The following is a 23,322-nucleotide window of genomic DNA, read 5'->3' on the forward strand; positions in this document are numbered from 1 at the left end:
ATGTGTTGGAGCATTAGACGGCCCATTCGTTACGCTGTTCGCCTTGTGGTACGACTGGTTGTTCTTTTGTTGTTTTAAAACGCTTTATGAGTCGTATACTGACGCGATTGCTTTGCCAACATTAGGCCTGCCTAAGGAAAGTTTTACAAGAAATCACAAGCACCGGTGTAGCTCAGTGGTGGAATACTGGACTGGTACCCAGCGGACCTGGGTTCAAGCCTTACGGTGTCATTGGTGTTGGGTCATGTCTGCTGAAAACAAGTTTGACAACAAGTTACAATCACCGGCGTAACTGAGTGGTGAAACACTGAGCTGGCACACAGCGACCCAGGTTCGTGCCCCACTGTGTCATTCACGCTAGTTTTCTTTCCAATTTCGCGCGATGTGGTTACGGGCACCGGCGGCGGTGGCCAACAACTGCACGTGACCGGAGATGTGATCTCATAAAAGCTTTCGCTGTAAAACACACCTTACATTACGTGTGTTTCGCAAAAAGCCACTCTGCGTCTGGGACTTTCCTTATGTACCAATGAAACCTATACTGCTTTCTGCGCACAATACTTCACCAGCCATTGTGCTGCTATTTTTATTATCTCTAAATACTGTTACCGTATTGGTCGAACGTATCTGCCCATGCGAGTGTAATAAAGGGCTAAAATAATCTTCTAGGTAGCAAAACATGTGGATGTTTATTTCGTATCCTGAATGCGTGCAATAGCTTCAGCTCGAATGTCCTTCCAGAGGTCTATGAATGAAGACTTTTTTTCGGCCTCCAGAATTCTACGCTCCATCTTCTGAAGTAGCTCTGGCGTGAAGTAGTCCTTCCAGCTCCCAATTTTGGCCCTTCTAACGAGAGCGTACTTGTTCTCATCGCCTTCGTGGCCTTCGATGCAGGTGAACTTTTCGCGCGAGAACACCTCATTCCACTGCGGGTTGTCTCTGCCACTTAGATCTATGACCACCACATCGCGCATGTATTCGGGCTGCGATCTTTCGAGCACTTTCTGTAGTAACGTTCCGTCCTGCTCTAGAGCCCGGCCGTACTGCTCTCCCAGGAAATGCGCCAGCCTCAGTGTCACCTCACGGGTGTTCTTCTTGAGTTTCTCGTACGTCAAAAAGAGCACGTTCGGTGCGTCCCTGAGTGCGTAACCAGCGGCAACATGTTCAAAGTAGTCACCGTAGCCAAAATTACCACTCACGAAAACGTTCACAAACTCTTCAAATGTTCCGTTTTGGAATTTTAAACCACTCAGGTTCGTCGCCATATGGTAGAATGACACGCAGACATCCCACGGATTTCGGGCTAGGTAGATGTACTTGCCTTCTTTTGTCATCGCGCGCTGCTCCAATGCCAAGTGCGAGACGAGTGTTCTCACAGGCAGAGACGAGCTGAAATCCTTGATATCCATGTACTCGAGAAAGCGCCACTCCTTGGCGAACTCTTGGTATGTCGTCATCTGTTGTCCATTCCTAAGAATTAAGTGCGTGATGTACATGAGCCAATGCGTTCCGCTCTTTGGAAACGTTACTTGCACGAGGTCTCCTTTCTTTGCCCTGAAGTTCAATGCTTCTCTCAATCTCTCTGGATTCAGTGATATGCACCTCGGAACTCCATCTATAACTTGGTAGGCCGGTCTTCTTCTCTGCATCTTCACTGAGTGCTCCTGAAAGCAGTAAAGTGACCTAAGCAATGTATTCACAATGCAGTTTTTCTCAATTGCAAGCAATGTATTTACAATGCATGGCATAAATATTTGTCAGCAGAGCTTATTTATTTATTTTTATTTATTCAATACTGCCAGCCACTCTTTGGCAGCCAGGGAAGGAGTGCTACAGGGCAGAGTTCGAATACAAAGTTTACGCGCGACCAGTAACATGGTCCGCGGTACACAAGGAAGCAAGAATTCAGTAAGCTTTCAGATTGCCACGACACACACACAAGTGTGCGCAATCAGTAGCACGGCCCACGATTCGCAAAACAGTAGTTATTCTCGTTACAAATAACTACGTGAATACACCATAAAACTGGCAATGCTAGTCAAATGCAAAACACACAAAGTGCACTACGCACATTGACCAGAAAGCGTGAAAACAAAAAAACAGCAGTGTGCGTTAGTGGCATGGTAGCAAGGAAACGCGGGAAATACGTTAGTTCAATAGAACAGGGTAACAAGAGCAGCACTTACAATCATACACAATTTTGAATAGTCATTGAAAAAGCATTTTGATTAGTGAAATTAGTAACGTCACGTGGAAAAGTGTTCCATTCTGCTATCGTTCTCGGGAAAAAGGATAGACGGTGAGCGTTTGTTCTCGTGAAAGGCATTAGGATTGTTTTGTTGTGCTTGTTCCGGGTGGAGCGTGACATGTTGAATTCGAGATAAGTATTGAAGTCAAGCTTTGAATAACCATTAACTATGCTGTGTAATATTTTAAGACGATGTAGTTTACGGCGGCACTCTTGTGTTGGTAGGTCAGAACGCCTGCGCAGTTCTGTCACGGATACTCGCCTGCTGTATGCGTTGTGAATAAATCACAGCGCTTTCTTTTCTACCCGTTCGAGCATTGCTGAATCCGTCTTTGAGTGTGGGTCCCAAACAACGTCTGCATATTCGAGCAAGGGGCGGACCAGCGAAGTGTACGCAACGGTCTTCGTTTTGCTTGTACAGTGCTGGAGTCGGAGTTTTAAAAGCCAAAGTCTGCGCAGTGCTGATGATGTAATGTTTTGTATGTGTTTGTTCCAGGTGAGGTTTGATGTCATGGTTACAGCCAAATATTTGAACTCGCTAACAATCTCTAATTCAACATAGTTAATTTGATAAGTATATTGAAACGGACACTTTTTGAGCGTTATAGTCATTTGGCGGCACTTGGTTATGTTGAGCCTCATGTTCCAATCGGCACACTAATTACTAACAGCTGTTAGGTATCTGTTGAGAATTTTCGGGTCATCTACCGATTCAATAGGGAGATAAACCACGCAGTCATCAGCAAAAAAACGGAAATGCACTGGACAGTCGAATTGTAAATCGTTTAAAAAGATAATGAAAAGCAACAGACCTAAGACAGAGCCCTGTGGTACTTCAGAAACAACTGATACGTGCTTCTTCACTAAAGTTAGCATTCTCTGTGCACGAAAATACAAATAAGATGCAAATAGATGGAAACGCCATTTCATTGCACTGCTTCCGTGTAATTATACGAATGCCACGTTATGCGAGGCGCCTAATTAATGCGCGTAATGTTACGTGGGAGAAACTTCGAATTGTACTAGGTGTATAGATGTGTGAACTGGACCACCAGTATGGTGATTAAAACCCATTCATTTCAAAGCGCTGAAACATACTTATTATCAATCGGTGCAGAAGCATGAACAAAGTGAGAAGCAACGCAAGCTTCTATGTCCCATTTCGGGTGCTTAGTGGAATGTGCGCTCATTCTCAAAGCAAAGGGTTTTCGCACAGTGCGCATTTCGTAACTGTCCTTGCAGTTGGCATTGTAACATAGCTTGGAATGGCTAATGTGCGTACTGATGTTTATTTACTTGCGCAACAATTGAGGTAACCAGAAGAGAAACGAAGCTTCTGAGTGAGCAGGCGATGTGAACGAGGCCTCATCACGCTATCGCGTTCCACTTTTGAGGCGAAGGTCAAAAGTATTTTGAGTTTTTCGCTCACAGCTAACGATGTTTGTACAACTACCCACACACACTCTAAAAAAATTATTATTTGTTGCATGAGTGTTTGTGCTACACAACAATAAGCATCATTTACTTCGAGTACTTTCCTCGTGCTATCCCTACTGTTGCGAAAGTTCGCAGTCGCAAACCGCACACGCGCTATCAGCGTGACATATCATTCCCGACAGGAAACTGGCCAGCGCCGAGTTTTCAAGAAAAGAAACACCAGCAAGCCAGATGGCACTTTTTGGCTTTTTGTTGCGTAGCAGGACTGCTCCCCGAATACTCAACTTTATTTTCTTCTTGGAGTGTAGGCGCGCGGAGGGTTCCCCTTCAGTTAGGGGGGGGGGGGGGGGGAGGGCAAAGGTTTATGGTAGTGCCTCCCTTTGTATTAACTCACTGTATGGGGTAGACTTGGCGCCCATTTTTATCTGATTAACAGGAGCAACCACCCCCTCCCCCACTCATGCGCATATCAGAAAAGAGCTCCTCAAAGCTATCGCGCTGATATCTTATGGATCCGTAATGCAAATATTTGTGTTTTCACGTATCGTGTGAAACAATCGAGCCAGGCGCTCGCTCAATTCAAAGTAATTCCAACATGCCGTTATTCCATGCCCGTAACTTCAACAGAATGTGACCCGTTAAGAACGCACGTCGTCGAGCTCTCTGGGTCATTCCGGCGGTGACGGCTGACGACGTCGGAGTGACGTCGGAGTGACGTCTTTCGCACGCACTGTTATACTTGTTTGAAACAGACACCAGCACAATACAGAATACTTGACACGATGTCGCAAAGACATTCTAAGTACCATTAAATAACATTATGCCGCGGCATCAAGCAATCGTGTTTCTAGCGCACGTTAATGCGATGGAACGAAATAGCTGATTTGCTAGAGTTAGTGGAAGCCAACTGGCGCAAATACCAATATAGTTTTTACTGCACTCTGGATAAGCGCCAAATGCTATTCGTATGATCAAGAGCACCAGTGTGTCAAGCGAAGCTCGTCACGGTGATCTAGTGGTAATGGAAGGAAAATAGGAGGAAAAGAATGGAAGGGAGGTTAACCAGCCTGTAGGCAGCAGGTTTGGGGCCCTGCGAAATGGTAATGGTGTTCAATTGCTCACCCGAATATTACGCAATCAAATCCCGGCCACGGTAGCCGCGTTTCGTTGGAGTTGAAATGCTAGAGGCCTCTACATGATTCAGGCGCCCAATAAGCTACGTCAGGTAGTGGAAATTTCCGAAGCTTTTCCGGACGGTCTTAGTCATAATCATTTAGATGTTTTGAGACGTGAGACCAAAATTGTTTTTTAATAAGGTTTCAATCGGAGATCCAACGCAAGCAAATTTTGTGATGCATGCACCGCCATAAATGCCTTTTAGCGCCTTGCGAGGGGCACTGCTCGCGAGACCATTTGCGACAGACGTAAAAAATCGACTCATTGCTACCAATGTTCACACTTGCATGCAATTTATACTTGTCGTCATGCAGAATTCATGAGGAGTTGTACAGCTTTTGTACTGCTCTCATTGCCAATGCCCTTTGGAATAATTCAATTACGTTTTACGGCGCGTCACATTGCGCGAAAGGCTGGCGGCTACAATTTCGCCATTTAAAAGTAGGGCAGTGAACCCAGGAGCTAAATCAGTTACTTTGCGACCAATGTTTCTGCCTGTGGAGAAATGCATTGCGACTTAGACGAAGATGGAAGAGACGCAAAACACTGAAGAGCGCCAACTTAGCCCTGAGTTTATTTGCTTTTCATCAGGCCTTTTTATACCCTAGACCTGGCTACATCAACCAAAACAATAATGATCAACCAAACCATGGAGATACTGTAAGCATCCTCTTTTTCTTTCTCGTCATTGCGTCTTTCTTATCAGTATCTTAGTTGATATTCCCAGGTATGGTGCATAAAAAAGCCCCTTGAAGCCCAAGTAAACTAAGTCGTAGATTCGCAGTCGTCTGTTTTTTTTTTAGTTTTCTCCTGTCTTTTCCTGAATATGTACCAACTCCCCTAAGTCAAGGTACTGAGCCATTTGCGATCATTAGCGACAAGTTTGGCCGCGACAAGCTTTGCGACTAATTTGGCCGCACGGCGTGTGAACGAGCCGAACGATAGCACAAAAAAACAACAACTCTCAAGCAAGATATACTTCCAGTTACCCTGTCTGCGCTACCGTCATTTATCATGCTACCATAACAAGAAGCCTACAATGCCACCTTCATCGATTCCAGGGAACTCCACTTACCAGAACAACATAGTGGGCATTACGAGCATTACGCTTTTCTCACATGGTAAAAGAAGGAATGGGTGCTCACCTTTTGCTTATTGGCTAGCACGAGTGGACTGGGCAAAAGTTAGCTGCGAACTTCGACAGTAGTTCTACAATACCACCAGGAAGAGTGGCCTGAACTACCTTCAATTTAAGCCACAGCGAGTGTTGTTTGTCGCGCGAGAGCAATCCTGTTATTCACGGCGCATGCGTTATTGTGCAAGTACTTATCGCAGAAGTCCTCCAGGGGTCGTCATGTGAAGTCTGTGCTCCATCAGTTCGCCAGCTCTCACCATTGTTTTTTTTTTCTAAGTACCGGAAATTACTTTTGTTTATCACCTATATCAGACAAATGAACGGATGCTTTTGTTCTTATTTTTTGACACGACATTGAGAGTACGACAACGCAGCTTGTAAGTGTACCATATTTATCTTACACACAAGCTCTTAAAACACTAAGCAAAAAAAAAAATGGGAGATCTCACGTACAATGGGAATCGATGATACGCGAAGCATGAATGAGAAATGTTCATATGGCACTTTAAAATCAGCTCAACGTTACGAGGTGGAAATAAATGATGCCGCGCATGACTTCCGTTTCATTATTATCATGTTCGGATGTGTCTTTTACCTTCGTCGTCTATTCACGTCACGTGATACCAAAATTATTATATGTGGAGCTAGCGAAATGGCCGCGAGCACGCTATGAGCGTGATTTGTTGTCTTTTTATGTCAGGATTATCACGTTTGCGCTAGTCGTATGTTTTGTCATCCATTCACGTCACGAAACAATGAATTTGGTATATATAAAGCAAGCAAAACGGCCGAAACCGCATCAAGAAGGACCCAATGGGCTCCAATATAGTATTGACGCGCGTACACGCTGGGCACAGCAACGCTACGTTAGCAAAAGGGCAGCACTTTATAGTCTGACGCCAGGCGCGACCAGCGTCTGCGCCGCTCCGAAGCACGCTAGTCGCACCTGGCACGACATGCGACATGCTGCATTTCGCGCCGATGCCATAAAGTAACACTACTTCATGCCGATGCTTTACCCAGACAACACTGCGATTCCCTCTTTTCGTGACAGAGGGACGCCGGACGCGCTGAAAAGCGCATACGTCAGAGCAGCGCAGTGTGGCGCGCGTCTGCGAGTATATGGCAGAACCGGTGCCTGGCGTGACAACGCCTGCGGGACGCGACGAAAGGAACACCAGCGAGCACGCGCACTGCGTCACGTCAAAATGTATTGGCGCCTTGACTGTGGCATGTAGTCATGTTTTCACATGACACGCATCTCATGATTATTATGTTTGCACCAATAACTTACCTTCGTCATCCATTGGCGTCACTTAATACCAAATTCGGCACATGTGAAGCTAGCGAAACGGCTGCGAGCGCATCATCAGTGCGGAATGTAGTCAAGTTGTTACATGACACACATGTCATTATTATCATGTGTGAATATTTTATTTACCTATGTCGTCCGTTCGCGTCACGTAATACCGAATTTGGTACATGTGAAGCTAGCGAAACGGCCGCGAGAGCATCATGAGCGTAGCATGTAGTCATGTTGTTACATGACACGCATCTCATGTTTAGCATGTTTCCACCAGTATCATACCTTCGTCATCCATTCACGTCCCGTAATACCAAATTTAGCATATGTGACGCTACCGTAATGGCCGCGAGCGCATCGTGAGCGTGGCATGAAGTCATGTTGTTACATGACACGAATGTCATGACTTTCATGTTAGAGTCAGTCGCTTGTGTTCGCCATGCAATCATGTCACACCATACCAGTTTCGCAGCATGCCATGTGAACGAAACCACCGCAAGAGCTGCAGGACCATGAAATGTAAAGCATGACATTCATGACATCCATGTCATGATTTACATGTTATGACTAGTAAAATATGTTCTTTTTACAGTCACGTTATTCATACCAAGTTTTATATCGATACCATTATTGAAACGGCCAGGAGAGCTAAAAGTCTTAGGCGGCTAGATAGATAGATAGATAGATAGATAGATAGAAAGATAGATAGATAGATAGATAGATAGATAGTTAGATAGATAGATAGATAGATAGATAGATAGATAGATAGATAGATAGATAGATAGATAGATAGATAGATAGATAGATACGCTCAATGTCGCCGAAGTTCGCTAAGAAAAGCTTCGCATTTAAAAGGTTTTAATTTATCGATACACATGTCGCTGCAGTTTCAACCCATAATAAAACTCCTGCAGTACAGTTTGATCAGATTTGAATTTGTTGCCTTAGTTCGTATTGATTTTGTTTAAAGGCAAAATGAAACCTCTAACATTTTATTGCTTTTAATTCTGTAATGCTCACAACAAAAAAATATCCAATATAGACAGCCAAGGTCTGAAATATAACCAGGCCTATCATGGAGACTTTCTCGGCGTGAATCAAAGTTAGTGTCCCGCATCAGTTTGGTTTCAGCGACAGCGTATTTTGCCTGGCTCGAATGTAGGGTACGCGAAGTGCCTTGAATCGTTGATAATTCGTTCTAACCACAACATTTCATTATGTATAAAGCCTCTGGCGCTTGTCTATAAAAATTAAACGAGCGTTTATAAATGCGAAGCATTTCTTAGCGAACTTTGGCGACATTGAGCGTATTTATCTATCTATCTATATAGCTATCTATCTATCTATCTATCTATCTATCTATCTATCTATCTATCTATCTATCTATCTATCTATCTATCTGTCTATCTGTCTATCTGTCTCTATCATTGTATGAAGAACATATTTGACTAGTCATAACATCAAAATCATGATACGTGCTTTATGAATGTCATAGTTTACATTTCATGGTCCTGCAGCTCTTGCGGTGGTTTCGTTCACATGGCATGCTGCGAAACTGGTATGGTATGACATGATTGCATGGCGAACACAAGCGACTGACCCTAACATGAAAATCATGACATGCGTGTCATGTAACAACATGACTACATGGCACGCTCATGTGTGGCTCGCGGCCGTTTCGCTAGCGTCACATATACCAAATTTGGTATTACGGTACGTCATTGGGTACTGGTGCAAACATGATAAAGATGAGATGCGTGTCATGTAACAACATGACTTCATGCTACGCTCATGATGCACTGGCGGCCGTTTCACTAGCTTCACATGTACTAAACTCGGTATTATGCCACGCAAAGGGGCGACATAGGTGAATGACACATCCAAACATGATAATCACGACATGCGTGTTTTGTAACAACATGACTACATGCCACACTCATGATACGCACTCGGCTGTTTCACTAGCTTCACATGCTAAATTCGGTATTACGCGACGCCAATGAATGACCAACGTATGTGATTGGTGCAAACATGATAATCATGAGCTGCGTGTCATGTGAAAACATGACTACATGCCACAGTGAAGACGCCAATACATTTCGACGTGACGTGGTACGCGTGCTCACCGGCGTTCATTTCGTTGCGTCACGCCGGCGCGTCCGTGCCAGGCGCCGGTCCTGCCATATACTCACAGGCGCGTGCCGCGCTGCGTTGCTTTGACGCATGCGCGTTTCAAGGCGTCCGGCATCCTTCCATCACGGAAAGAAAGAGATGCAGTGTTGTCTGTGTAACGCATTGGCGCGAAATGCAGCATGTCGCATTTCGCACTGGTTGCCGCGGGGCCACACCGGTCACGCCTGGCGTCAAACTATAGAGTGCGCGCGTTCTGCTAACGTAGCGTCACTGTGTCCAGCGTTACATTGAAATATCTTGGGTCCTTCATGAATGGAGCTCAACGCCCTTCATGACTGGAGCTACACTAGAGTTCAACGCTACATTGGAGTATTTTGGGCCCTTCATGACGTGCTTGCGGCCGTTTGACTAGCTGCACATAGACCAAATTTTGTGTTACGTGACGTCAATGGTCGACGAAATATATGATTGCTGCAAACATGATCATCCTGACACGCATCTCATGTAAGAACATGACAACGTACCATGCTCATAGAGTGCTCGCGGCCGTTTCGCTAGCTCCACATGTTCTAAATTTGGCATCACTTGACGTGATTAGATAACGAACGTAAACGACACATTCAAACATGATAATCATGACACAGAAGTCATGTACGGCATCATTTTCTGTCACCTCGTAACATTGTGCTGATTTTAAAAGGGTTGGGCGTCGCATTTAACAATGCGTACGCGTTCCGCATAGCAGTGGCTGACACTGCTGCATGTGACCATTGTGGCAGTGATGAAACAACTTGGCACATTCTGTGTGAATCCCCACAATACTGCTCGCAGAGACAGTCACTCTGCAATGCACTAGATGAACTGGACAATCAGCCTCTTTCGGAAGAAAGACTCCTGCGCTGCCGACAGGACTTTATGTCGCAGAAAAAGGCTGTGAAGGCGCTCCTGCGCTTCTTGTGTTCAACCGGCCCGTCCAAACGACTGTGATCGGAACTCCCTGAATGTGTGCGCATGTGGTTTTTTTTTTCTTCCTAATTTATTTTATATCTCTCTATATCTATCCTCTTTCCGACCTTTTTCCACATCCCGTACAGGGTAGCAAACCAGTTCGTCTAGGTTAACCTCCCTGTCTCTTCCTTTTAATTATTTCTCTCTCTCTTCTCTGTAAAGTGGCATATCAACCTTTCTGACACGTGCTTCGCATATCATCGATTCCCACTGTGCGTGGGATCTGCCAATTTTTTGTGAAAGCTATTGAGGATCTGGGTGACTTCACTGCTCTCCCGCAACTGATTACTTAAAGTACTATAGCACGCGAAGTATCTATTGCATGAACCACTGAATTCTCTAGGGTGTGGGTCGTTCCCTCATACTAGTAAGATGTTTTCGTAGTAGCAACTTCTAGTTAGTTTTTTATATTTCCTCAGTAGATAGCGTTGTGTGTATATCTTCTTAAAAATCTTTAAAGATCTTCTTAAAAATAATGTTACTGCATGGTGTTAGTGGTTTCCATATCAAAATTCGCAGCATATTCATTCAGTGAATGATGATGAGTGGAGCGAAGCGTCTGTCTGTCCGTTGGTCTCTCCATCTGTGTTTTTTTTTCATTGCAATGATATTTTGCGTTCAATGAAACCCCAGGCCTGCGTGGAAGGCGCAGCACAGTCGCAGTGAAAGCCAGAAGAGCGGCCTTTCAGAGCCTTTTCAAAACACTCATTAGGTAACTACTACAAGCACGCTTGCTTGACACCCAATAGGGCATTGATAAGAAATTGCTTGGGTTGTAAAGCGCCATTCGCTATGTAATTTTTCGTCATTCCTCTGAGAAGCGTAGTATTCCCTAACACTTGCAAGGAATGTGATGCCAATTGTTCATGCAGTGGCTGAATACGAGGAGGAGTTATGGCTGAAAAGGGCTTGCGCCGCACTTAATAGGAGAACAAGAACAAGCTTGTGTAATTGGTTGGTGCATTGTACGGCCCACTTGTTACACTATTCGTATCGTTCTTTCGCTGCTTTAAAACTCTTTAAAAGTCGTATTAACCCGATTGCTTTCCCGACATGAAGCCTGCCTCAGGCAATTTTACCAACAAGTCACAAGCACTGGCGCAGTTCAGTTATTCTTTCGTCGGCACTCACGGACGTCAGACGCAAGGATCATGTGCTCCGTAGGAGCGTCATTTGTGGCACAGAGTAGCCACGGTAACAGGATGACCGAAGATCAAGACACCGGATACGAGATAATTTTGCCACCACTGCACAAGGGACCCGTCGCGCAAAACAGTGTTTTTACACGGTGATGTGCGTGGCAGACCGTATTGAGTAAAATATTTGCGAGACATGCTCGGCCCTACATGACTGCTGCCGGAGGTGTTGGCTCTGGGGACCTACCTAATAAATCATGTCTGGGCAGCCACCATGAGCAACGCGGACGCTATGAAACGCTTGCTGGATGTGAAGGAGCTGAAAGTCAAGGGGTGACGCTGCATATTCGTAGACCTGCAGGATCAGCAGGTGCGGCTGCGCGTTCATTGGTTGCTGTATGGCGTCAACGATGAAGACATGCGAACGGTGTTGACAGCTTTTGGGGAGGTCGTACAGGTCACCCGGAAACATTGGCACGTTCAATGAGTCAGCGACAAGGGGTCAATTACGCAGTCTGTGCTTCTTAAGCTTAAGAGTGGCGTGAAGGTGTAAGATTTCCCGCAGCAAATTGGGGTGGCTGATAAAATGGCACTTGTGGTTGCACCTGGTCGGCCAATGCAGTGTTTGTGCTGCCAAGCTACCGGCCATGTTAGATGAGAATGTAAGGTACCCCGACGCTCGCTTTGTCAGCGGTTTATTCACAGCGAAGATGAGAGCATGCGTACGTACGCATCGGCTATCGAATCAGCTGAAGGCGAAGACACAGCAAAGTTCGTGATGGACGCGACCGAGGCTGAAAACGCGGCGAAAGAGGCAGGTGACGTGTTGAAGCCTGATGCCTCAACAAGTACAGCCACAACGACTGGAGGTGATAGACCAACCGTACAAGCAGACAGCATCTGGGGATGTTATTCAATAGCCAACCGGCCAAACTGAAGAAGGATACAGAAGCAGATCATCGAAGGAGCACGAGCCGCCTAAATTTACCGAGCAGCTTCTAGTGTCGACCGAAAGTACCAGTGGTGGGGTGCCAAGCAAAAGACACCACGAACTGTCTTCAGGACGGCGCGAGGTGTCCAGTGAAAAGCATGAAGATGGGCCACCTGTGAAGGCGACTTCATTCCAACGCAGTAGTACGAGGCTGCGTCACAACCCGATATCGGACAAACACTGGCCACCATTGTCCTCCAGTGGTACAGGTCCATCTGGAGGCTTCGAGGATGTCTAGCTCTATGCTAGACGCTGAAGTTAAGCATCATGCTCTGGGCTAACCTCTTTACTGTGTAGACATGGCTTTTGCACCGAAACTTAGAGTGGCAACGTTAAATGTTCGAGGTCTTGCTGCCAAGCAGTAACAGAGCCAAGTCTATAGGCTGCTCGTGGATCATGATGTGCATGTACCGGCTTTACAAAAAACAAATGTAGACGGTGAGGAAGCGACCCGGGGCACGGTGCTGAGGTTTATGGCGCGTTACTACGCAATTGTAATACAAGCAATAGGCACGTCTGCAGGCTGTGTCTTGTTCGTTAAGAAGGTACCGGGTCTGGACGTGCAAGATATCTTCTCTTGCCCGTCTGGTAGATTGGTTTTCCTGTGGTTTTGTATGTAATGAATGTCAGGGGCGTATCGTGTATACAGCAACCATTTGCGAGGAAAGTTTTTTTTTTTCAAAGCTGAAACAACACTTCATTTTTGGAAAGGAAATATGCATTGCTTGGTGATTTTAACTGCGCCTTCAACGGGCAAGATTGATCAATTGGACGCGCCATGTATGATAATTGTAGTACGACGCTAGCAGACATAATTACTAAATTTAAGCTAAAAGACGTGGGTAGCTGTATGGAGAGAACGCGAAAAGCGCGTTTCACAAATTTTCAGGAGAATAGCCATGCACGCCTTGATCACATTTACATGTCGCTTCAAATAATAGCTCACTGTAAGCCAAATGCCGTCTACCCAATACAATTCAGTGATCCTCGTTTAGTTAAATGTAATATGGGAGAGCCCCGCCGCGGTGGTCTAGTGGCTAAGATACTCAGCTGCTGACCCGCAGGTCGCGGGTTCAAATCCCGGCTGCGGCGGCTGCATTTCCGATGGAGGCGGAAATGTTATAGGCCCGTGTGCTCAGATTTGGGTGCACGTTAAAGAACACCAGGTGGTCGAAATTTCCGGAGCCCTCCACTACGGCGTCTCTCATAATCATATAGTGGTTTGGGGGCGTTAAACCCCACATATCACTCAATCAAATAATATGGGAGAGAAAACAAAAGGTGAAACTGTTTTACAGAAGCTCTGGAAGACGAATTCCACGTTGATCACTGACGAATATTTCTTAGATCAGGTAATGAGATGAATAAATAGATTAAAAAAATGGCAGCATATCGACGGGATGAATGATGGGGAGTGGGGCGAAGCATAGGTCCGTCCATTCGTTCTTGCTTCCGTCCGTTCATACGTCCATCTGCGTGACTATCCCTGCATCCATCCGCCCGTCCGTGCGTGCGTCTGTTCGTGCATCCACACGTTCATCCCTGCGTCCAATTCTGTGTTCGTCCACTCATCCGCCCCTGCGTCCGTTCATGCGTCCATCCTTCCATGCAGCCATCCGTGCGTTAGTCCATGCATTTATCTGTGTGTCCATTCGTCCATCTAGACAACACTCCAAGTACCACCATCTCGCATCTTTTCATCACATGTTCCGCATATAAAAACACCGCCATCCAGCGGACATTCCAAGGACTAAAGAAGAGGTGGCACACGCACACTTTCTTACGGCTTGCGCTTCGTGTCTACTTCCCACCTTTAACCACCTCGAGTTCATGGTATACACTAGTTCACTGTATTCATGGCACTGCAGTCCAACGTTCGCTAAACCTTTCTAAAACCAAGGAGGTTACGCCCAGCGAGTATAACAACCCTGCGTTTGTCCGTGCATCCGCGCCTGCATCCGTCCATGCGTCCATATGTCTGTGCAGCCATCCATGCGTAAGTGGCTGCATTTGTCTGTGTGTCCGTTCGTCCGTCTAGTCAACACTCCAAGTACCACCATCTCGCATCATTCAAGCGTTTTTAAAATATACTTCCAGGCGTTTTTAAAAAGACATATGCGGAAAATAAATTAGCACCGGCCTTTGGTGAATCACGTACCGTTTGGATTCCGAAGACAGATGAGGTTGAAAAGCTCAGGCACGTCACAGCCTACAGGTCGATCGCACTGACAAACTTAGACTGCAAAATAATAATGAAAGTTTTGGTGGCTAGACTTCAGTCAGTAATAAAAGGTATCGTCGGTCTGCACAAAACGTGTGGAATCAAAGGTTGGTCCATAGTAACAAATGTTCATAAAATGCGGTACGTGCTCAAATGTGCTGACATCAGTCATGCTCATGTGGCCATACTCCAGCTGGATCTGGAGAAAGTGTTTGATTGCGTTGCCCACGCTCTTCTGTTTGCAATATTGGAGTACATTAATTTTGGTAAGATAACTATAGACAGTGTAGCCATGGCATACCGAAATGGTAGTACGAGACAAATTATCAACAAGAAGATGCCCCCACTTTCACTTTCGAATTGAGTGTCCAGTGCGTCAAGGTTACCCTAATAGTCCACTGTTGTTATGCATCCACACTGAAACATTATGCCAGTCGATATTGCAGAACCACATCATTAGTGGGTTTAGAGTACAATCCTAAGAGATCAAACTACTCGCATACACGGATGATGTTGTGATTTGTAGCACTTCCTATAAAGGTATTGAAGAATCAGCCAGAGTTTTTAAGTCTTCGCCGAAATTACAGCAAGCCACATAAACTGGGGTAAATGTCTCTACTTTCGTCATGAATATTGGCTTTCAACCCCAGAATTTTTCGAAGCCAATAAATGGACAAAACGCCAGTTAAATATCTCGGAGATCCGCTCGAGCCATACAAAAATACCAATCAATATTGGACACAGCAAACAAAACAAAACAAAAAACGAATAGGTGGTGTGTAACTTGTCGGTTCATGTTTGCCAGGGCTGCTGCATGCCACTGCTTTTTTGTGTCTAAGCTATGGTATATTATGCAACTGCTGTACTGTTCCCGGATCAACGTGCAAAAATTACATCGGGCGTTTGCAATATTTGTGAGGGGTGTAACTGCGAAAGTTACAGTGGCACTAATTTGTTTAGAAGGATGAAATGTGGGAGCCATGAGCTAAGACATCTGTTTATCAAAGAGTTGGTAAATAGATTTTTCCGTTTCCGTGAGACAAGAGATCGTTTCCTACTAACAGTGGGTCAAACAAAACTAAGTAGACTGTTGCCTGAGTTTGTTGTGAGCACTCATATTACCACAGGGGCTGTGCAAGGATACATGAAGGAAGTTGTTCCAGTGTCCGATTTCGTGTGTTCATTTTTCGACTGACTACCTAAGATCTGTTGGAAAGAAAAAACTGTGCAAAGATTTGTGTGACACTACCCTCCCCATTACACTGTGCAGAGTGCTATATACAGCAAGCAAAGGTCAGAGTGTACCTAAACGAGTTTTAAAAAAATGCCTTCAGCTCCAAGTTTAAACACGTTATATTTTATATTACGCACCAGAACACTTCCTGCAAGAACCCTCCTGTAGGAGCATGGATTTTATATGCCTTGCGGTATACAAATGGGGGCAACACTGTGGGCGGTACCACTATGGGGGCACCATTATGGGGGCAACACTATGTGGCACCACTGTCTAATCTGTAAGAAATCAGAAACTATTAAACTATTGGCCATGTTTTCCTGCACTGTTGGGAAGGAGTTTACTTGTGGGACGTATTACAAAGGACAATTAAAAAATAGTTTCTCTTAGACCATCATGGAATTCAGTTATTATGCAGTAGAGAATGATGATGAATTACCTTTCGATTTTATCATGATGACTGCCTTGCACGGTATGTGGCGCAATAGAATGGCTCGATTTCACTGTGCCCCTGGCTTCAAACCAGCAGGGGGGATTAGAAAAAGGGGGCAACAATTTAGAGTACAGGGTACTCTACTATGGGAGAGCACTGAGCCGTCCCGGCTTGAGAGCAAACGAGACACGAATCAACAGAGTATTTTAAAGAAAGTATCTCAAGGTTTCTCGAGGAAGGAAGAACAAGTGAATGTGTATCTTAATAGTTAGATAGAGTAGGAGCTCTACTGGCCATGGAGAAATTCTTGCACATGATGTATTATAGTACTGCTTGACAGCCTCGGTTATTTTTACTTTTTTGTCTTGTTTGTTGTGTACTGTAATATCTTTATCTCAGCACAACATGTGTGAAGTTTAACCGGAAATAAAGAAAAAAGTCGGCGTAGCTAAGTGGTAAAGTACAGGGCTGGCACACAGTGGACCCGGGTTCGAGCCCTACTGTGTCATGGGTGCTAGCTTTTGTTTTTCTAATTTCGCGTGACGTGGTTACGGACACCGGTGGCGGCAGCACCGGCAGACATCTTCGCGTGACACTTGTTGTGATCTTATAACAGCTTTCGCTGTAAAAGCACTCAGAACAGATTAGTTTTGGGATACAAACAAAAGAAGATATCGACACGGTATGTGCCAATATGGCACATTCTGAAAGTCAACAGAAGAAAAAAGACGAAACTTTATTTTAGGAGAAGGAGTAGAAAAAATTGGCCCCATATCTGCACGTAATCTGCAAATGATGTCGAAAGTTGATTGTCTCGCGTCTGGAGAGATTGAACAAAGCGGTTCTTTGATGTTCTGCCAGACAAAATTGGTGAATGGTATTCTGAAGGCGCTGCGTTAGTCTTGGAAAACAAAACGCGGGGTTCTTGGAATCTTGTAAACAAACCGCGTGGCTCTGAGACGGGCGCACACGCCCGTCTCAGAAGTGATAAGGTGTAGAACGCAACGCGACGGGTAGGTGTCACCACAGTGTCGTCTTAGCAAAGCGTTGGAAACACTTCCCTTTTCGTGCGAGCGTGACATGGTCAGCACCGCGTGATAAACGCTACGGTCCTTACAATAACTTATGTTTACCTTTTCCAGTTAAAGACGCACATACAGACTATATACGTGTTGCCATGGTGCCTCATATATGCGCGATAATTGCTTTTTGGTTGACAATCGCACAAGTATGAACGCTTAACCTTGAGCAACATTGGTGGGCGCTGCGGATGGGGTCGGCCGTTTGGGATATACGCTGGTGCCATTTGAAGTACATGGTACTGAAGGGTGGACAAATAGACAAATGAACAGACGGACCAAAATTTTCGCGTCGAAGGTCTCCAAGAAAGGCTATCGTCTCTAAAAGGGTACTCATGAGCATGTTGGTTGAGGCCCCAAATCTGCCCCAAGTCCAAAGCCCAACGGGTTTGCGCCGCTCACCTAACATGACTCAGAAGCGCTAGTTTCACCTCATGAGTCCGAGCTCTCAAGTGGTAGCTCCCACTTCTCTGAACTTCTTGCAATAGTGTTGCTAAAGAAATTTCTAGTTATTAGACTTTCGGGCAAACTCGCAAGAGTTGTGAAGTAATGAGGGCGAGCCACCGTACTACATACAAGCGCCACGGTACAACGTATATATTTTGCTGAGCCGCTATATTTTTGAAAAAAATCTTGCATGTGCACCTGGCGAAGATCCGTGGCGTCTTGTCTTTCAAGCGATTTGTGTGCGACGCTGGCAAGCAAGAATGTCTTGTGGGGCCATTTATTGAGACTTAATTGTGAGAGACCAGCTGACGCTCCACTCGGTTCTTCAAATCTCGAGCTAAAGCATCCGCTCTCTCATTCCCTTCCATGCCAGCGTGTGCGATGCACCAAATTAGCTGGTGTCTCTTGGTTAAGTCAGGTGCAGTCAGTTTGATTACTTTTGCGGGCAAGCGTACGTTCATAAAAAAAAAACTGGCAGCATATCCAAGGAGTGAATGATCGAGAGTAAGGCGAAGCATTCGTCCGTTCATTCGTTCTTGCTTCCGTCCGTCCATGCGTCCGTCTGTGTGACCGTCCATGCGTCCTTCCACCCGTCCGCCTGTCGCTCTGTTCGTGCATGCATCTGCCTCTGCTTCCGCTCATGCGTCCATCCATGCATCTGTCTGTGTGTCCGTTCGTCCATCTATTCAACACTCCAAGTACCACCATCTCGCATCTTTTGATCGTATATTGAATGGACGGATATCGCTGTACCCTTTAGATCGGGCGGTGGCTAGCGCCACCAAGCCGTAATACCTAATGAACCAAAAACTATATTTATTTATTTTTTCCTTAAAAAGTGAGTTCGAGGATTCGTACTTTGCAGTGACGAGTTTAATTTTCACTCGTGCCTTGACTTTAGCCACCAATCAGATAACCTCCTTCTAGTTAAGTCTACCCGCTTAAAGTTTATTTGGCCCTCCCGGTCCCTAAACCCCAGTGCTTTGAAAAACTCTGCGCCATCATCCTGAACAATAGGGTGAAGCCCTTTACAGAACACTATCAAGTGTTCGGCAGTTTCTTCTTCCTCTCCACACGCACTGCATACTGTGCCTACCCCTTCGTATTTGGCCCGATATGTCTTGGTTCGCAGTACTCCCGTCCTGGCCTCAAACAGTAGAGAACTACCCCGAGTATTATCATAGATCCTTTCCTTGGCAATTTCCTGCTTAAAAGTTCGATAGATCTCTAGTGCGGACTTCTTAATCATGCCCATTCTCCACATGTCAGTCTCCGTTTCCTTCACTTTCTTCTTAACCGATAGTTCTTTTTTGGTTTGGCCACCTGCTGTTTTCTAAGTATTTACCAGTCAACTTCCTGGTTTGCTTCCTCCATTTTGTATCGACATTCTTCATGTACAAGTAGCTAAAAACCTTCCTAGCCCAACGCTCTTCCCCCATTTCTCTCAATCGCTTCTCAAATTTTATCTTGCTGCTAGCTTCCCTGCCCTCAAATGATGTCCATCCCATATCACCTTGTACTCCCTGATTTGGGGTATTTCCGTGAGCTCCTAAAGCAAGCCTACCTATTCCACGTTGCCTAATTTCTAATCTTGCTTGAACTTCTGATCACATGCACAAGACCGCATTGCCGAACGTCAGCCCAGGAACCATGACCCCTTTCCATATTCCTCTCACAACATCATACCTATTGTAATTTCACAGTGCCCTATTTTTCATGACTGCTGCATCCCTGTTACCTTTAGTAGTCACGTATATTTCGTGTTCCCTCAGATACTCGGTCCCATTGCTTATCCATACGCCCAGATATTTGTATTTATCTGTTATCTCTAGCGTGACCTCCTGTATTCTAAGCTCACTACCTTCGTTGTCATTGAAAATCATGACTCCTGATTTTTCCTTACTGAATCTAAAATCTAACCTATCTCCCTCATTACTGCAGATGTCCATCAATCTCTGCAAATCTTCCTTGTTGTTGGCCATTAGCACTATATCATCTGCGTACATTAATGCTGGTAGTGCCTGATCAATAAGCTTTACTTGTTTGTCTAAAGAGAGGTCGAAGCCCAGTCCACTTCCCTCTAATTTTGCCTCTAATCCTTGTAGGTACATCATGAATAATAAGGGTGACAGGGGGCACCCCTGCCTAAGCCCCCGTTTTACCTCTGCAGGCTTGGATACCTGTTTTTCCCACTTTATAACTACCTTGTTACCTTTATAGATACCCTTTAAAAGATTAGTGACTACATGTTCCACGCCTATTGTGTCCAGTATTCCCCACAATTCCTCTTGAACCACGCTATCGTACGCTCCCTTGATATCCAAAAATGCTAGCCACAGGGGCCTGTGTTCCTTTTCTGCAATTTCGATGCACTGCGTCAGTGAGAACACATTGTCTTCCAACCTCCTGTATTCCCGAAACCCATTCTGCAGTTCCCCCAGCACCCCCTCATACTCTATCCACGCCTGCAGTCTTTCCTTTATAATCTGCATCGCCAGCCTGTAGACCACTGATGTCACTGTTATAGGACGGTAGTTGTTTGTCAGCTTTCTCCCCCTTTCCTTTATAGATCATGCTCATCCTGCTAAGTTTCCATCCATCGGGAAATTCACCATCGATTATTATTTTGCTCACTGCCTCTCTCAAAGCCTGCTTATACTTCGGACCTAATGTCTTTATCAGCCTAATTGGAATGCCATCTGGGCCTGTTGAGGTACTACTAGGAACCCTTTCCTCAGCCCTTTCCCATTCTTGTTGTGAAAATGGAGCCATTGCACCACTTGATTCGTCCTTGTCTATTGTGGTGCATAAAGTACTTTTTTGTTGATATTTTTCTGTCACCCTTGTTCTTATATATTCAATAGCTTCGTCCCCGATATAGAAGCATCGCCATCCCCCATATAGAAGCCTATTCCCCATATAGAAGCACCGCCATCCAGCGGACAATCCAAGGACTAAACGAGAGGTGGCACACACACACTTTCTTATGGCTTGCGTTTCGGGTCTCCTTGCCACCTTTAACCACCTCGAGTTCATGGTATATGCTAGTTCACTATATTCATGACACTGCAGCCCAACGCTCGCTAAACCTTTCTAAAACCAAGAAGGTTACGTCCAGCGAGTATAACGTAGCGACTTTTTCCTGTCAGATAGTGCTCAACATACATGCCAATGGCTGCTAACGGGAAATCAGACACAAAAGAAGTCGGCTTTTACTTTCTTACGGTTTGCACTTCGTATCTAATTCCCACCTTTAACCACCTCGAGTTCATTCATGGTATATACTAGTTCATTGTATTCGTGGCAATGCGGCTCAACGCTCGCTAATCCTTTATAAAACTAAGGTGGTTACACCCAGTGAGCATAACGTAGCAACCCTTTCTTGTCAGATAGTGCTCAATGTAGATGCCAATGGCTGCTAATGGGAATCGCAGCGTGCACGTTCACTAAAAGCCGACTGTTCGTGTCTCTCATTCCTCATTAGCAGCCATTGGCATGTACATTTATCACTATTTTTGTTGTTCAACAACGCACAGAAGAAATCTCTCACCGGCACCACCTTGGAGGTCCAAAATGTTATACTTGTTACATACTACAATGGCTACGAGGGATGGACGGGTGCCGCTATAAGGAGCTTCGCCCCTAGAAACAGCGTGCGTCTTGTGAGTTTGATATTGACACAATGTGACTTTAAATTACGCGCGCTAGCAAATACTTGTGCCTTCTAGATGATTTGCGATGCACGAGCCTGCGGGACCCAGCTGCGCGCGAACCGGGTTGAAAGAAAAGAAGAACGTAGAAGAAGAGGCAGAAGGCAATCCTCGAGACTATCTAGCTGTGCTATAATTCTCGGGCACAAGTTCGCCCAGCCTACATTAGCTTATTAAAAGAGTTTATTGAAAAGTGCGTTACAAATCTGGTGGAAGTGCTGGCTGTGATGCCAAGCCCCTCTCGAGTGACGGAGCACAGTCCAGAACCACAGCGATTTCGACCCAACGAGCTGACGCCTGTTCATCAGCGCTGCAGTCGACGCCTACGTGGTGAGGGTCCTGAATTTTCACCTTTACCGACTTCGCTTGGAACATCAACGGCTGTGAACGGGTACGCAACCGACATGACAGCTCAGGTCACTCCAGCCAACATTGTCGTAAACCAGCCAATGCTACCAAAGCCTTTCCACGGTGAAAGCTACGAGGACGCAGAGGACTGGCTTGAGCACTTTGAACGCGTCGCAAAGGCTAACGGATATGGGGAAGAGCGCAAACTTGGAAGTGTTTACTTCGCACTGGAAGATAGCGCACGAACGTGGTATGAAAACCACGAAGCCACCTTCCGGTCATGGAATGATTTTCGACGGGAGCTGCTCGCTGCTTTCCCGAACACAGACCGCAAAGAGAGAGCTGAAGCTGCGCTCCAGACAAGAAATCAGCGCAATAACGAAACTGTCGCCATGTATCTGGAAGACATGTCTCGCTTATTCCGCCGAGCGGATCCAAATATGAGCGAAGACAGGAAGCTGCGCCATCTGATGCGAGGCGTGAAGCAAGAACTCTTTGCCGGACTAATTCGAAGCCCGCCGCGCACCGTCGCCGAGTTTCGTTCCGAGGCGACTACAATGGAAAGGACGCTACAACAGCGAGCAAGGTTATACAACCGGGATGCGATCGTCACTTCCTTGGACATGTTGCCACCAGCCTTCGGTAACGGCATGGAGGCACTACGCGAGCTGGTGCGGTCTGTTGTGCGAGAAGAGCTGCAGAGGCAGCGTCTTGACCAGAACGCTCCAATGCTTTCGTCTCTGGCCGATGTGATCCGTGAGGAGGTCAGGCAGGTGGTACGCGAACCTTCGAACAACGCACAGCCAGGGCCGCCACTACAACAGAAGACGAGAATGACGTATGCTGATGTGCTACTACGAGGACCTCCAGGACGTGCGGACGTCGCGGCGGCTACACCTATGCAGTACCCGATGCCGCCGAGCACCCTGCAGCCAACGCCAGAGAGGAGACTAAGGAAGAGCGATGTCTGGCGCACTCCCGACAGGATACCGCTGTGTTACCACTGTGGGGAGCCTGGTCATCTCTACCGAACGTGCCACTACCGCCAGGCAGGACTCCGTGGTTTTCCTGTTAATGCACCTCGACCACGAAATGGTGAACGTCCCTTCGAAATTGAAGAATACCTGTCAGGTCGTCAAACCTCAAGTGGCTTCCAACGACACCAACCTCGGGCAACGACAACGGGGAGGTATAGATCGCCTAGCCCCCGACCTTCAGCAAGCTCCCCAAGGTCTCGTTCCCCAAGCCCGCGTCGGGAAAACTAGAGTCAGCGACCTGTGGAG

At 46.0% G+C, this 23,322-nt stretch overlaps 1 protein-coding gene across 1 annotated transcript; it reads right to left on the minus strand.

Annotated features, from left to right (window-relative positions):
* Positions 1-663: 663 nt before the first annotated feature.
* Positions 664-6,148, minus strand: LOC142785344 (sulfotransferase 1E1-like). Its single transcript, XM_075883827.1, has 2 exons — positions 6,007-6,148; positions 664-1,664 (listed from the first exon to the last, which is right to left on the minus strand). The coding sequence occupies exon 2, from the start codon at positions 1,647-1,649 to the stop codon at positions 690-692; it is 960 nt and encodes a 319-aa protein (XP_075739942.1). The 5' UTR covers positions 1,650-1,664; positions 6,007-6,148; the 3' UTR covers positions 664-689.
* Between the last annotated feature and the right edge of the window lie 17,174 nt (positions 6,149-23,322).

This window comes from Rhipicephalus microplus, unplaced genomic scaffold (genome assembly GCF_043290135.1).
Source record: "Rhipicephalus microplus isolate Deutch F79 unplaced genomic scaffold, USDA_Rmic scaffold_21, whole genome shotgun sequence".
NCBI classification, from domain to species: Eukaryota; Metazoa; Arthropoda; class Arachnida; order Ixodida; family Ixodidae; genus Rhipicephalus; species Rhipicephalus microplus.

Coding starts and splice junctions, on each gene's coding strand:
- LOC142785344 (XM_075883827.1), bottom strand. CDS start 1,649: ATGCAGAGAAGAAGACCGGCCTACCAAGTTATAGATGGAGTTCCGAGG.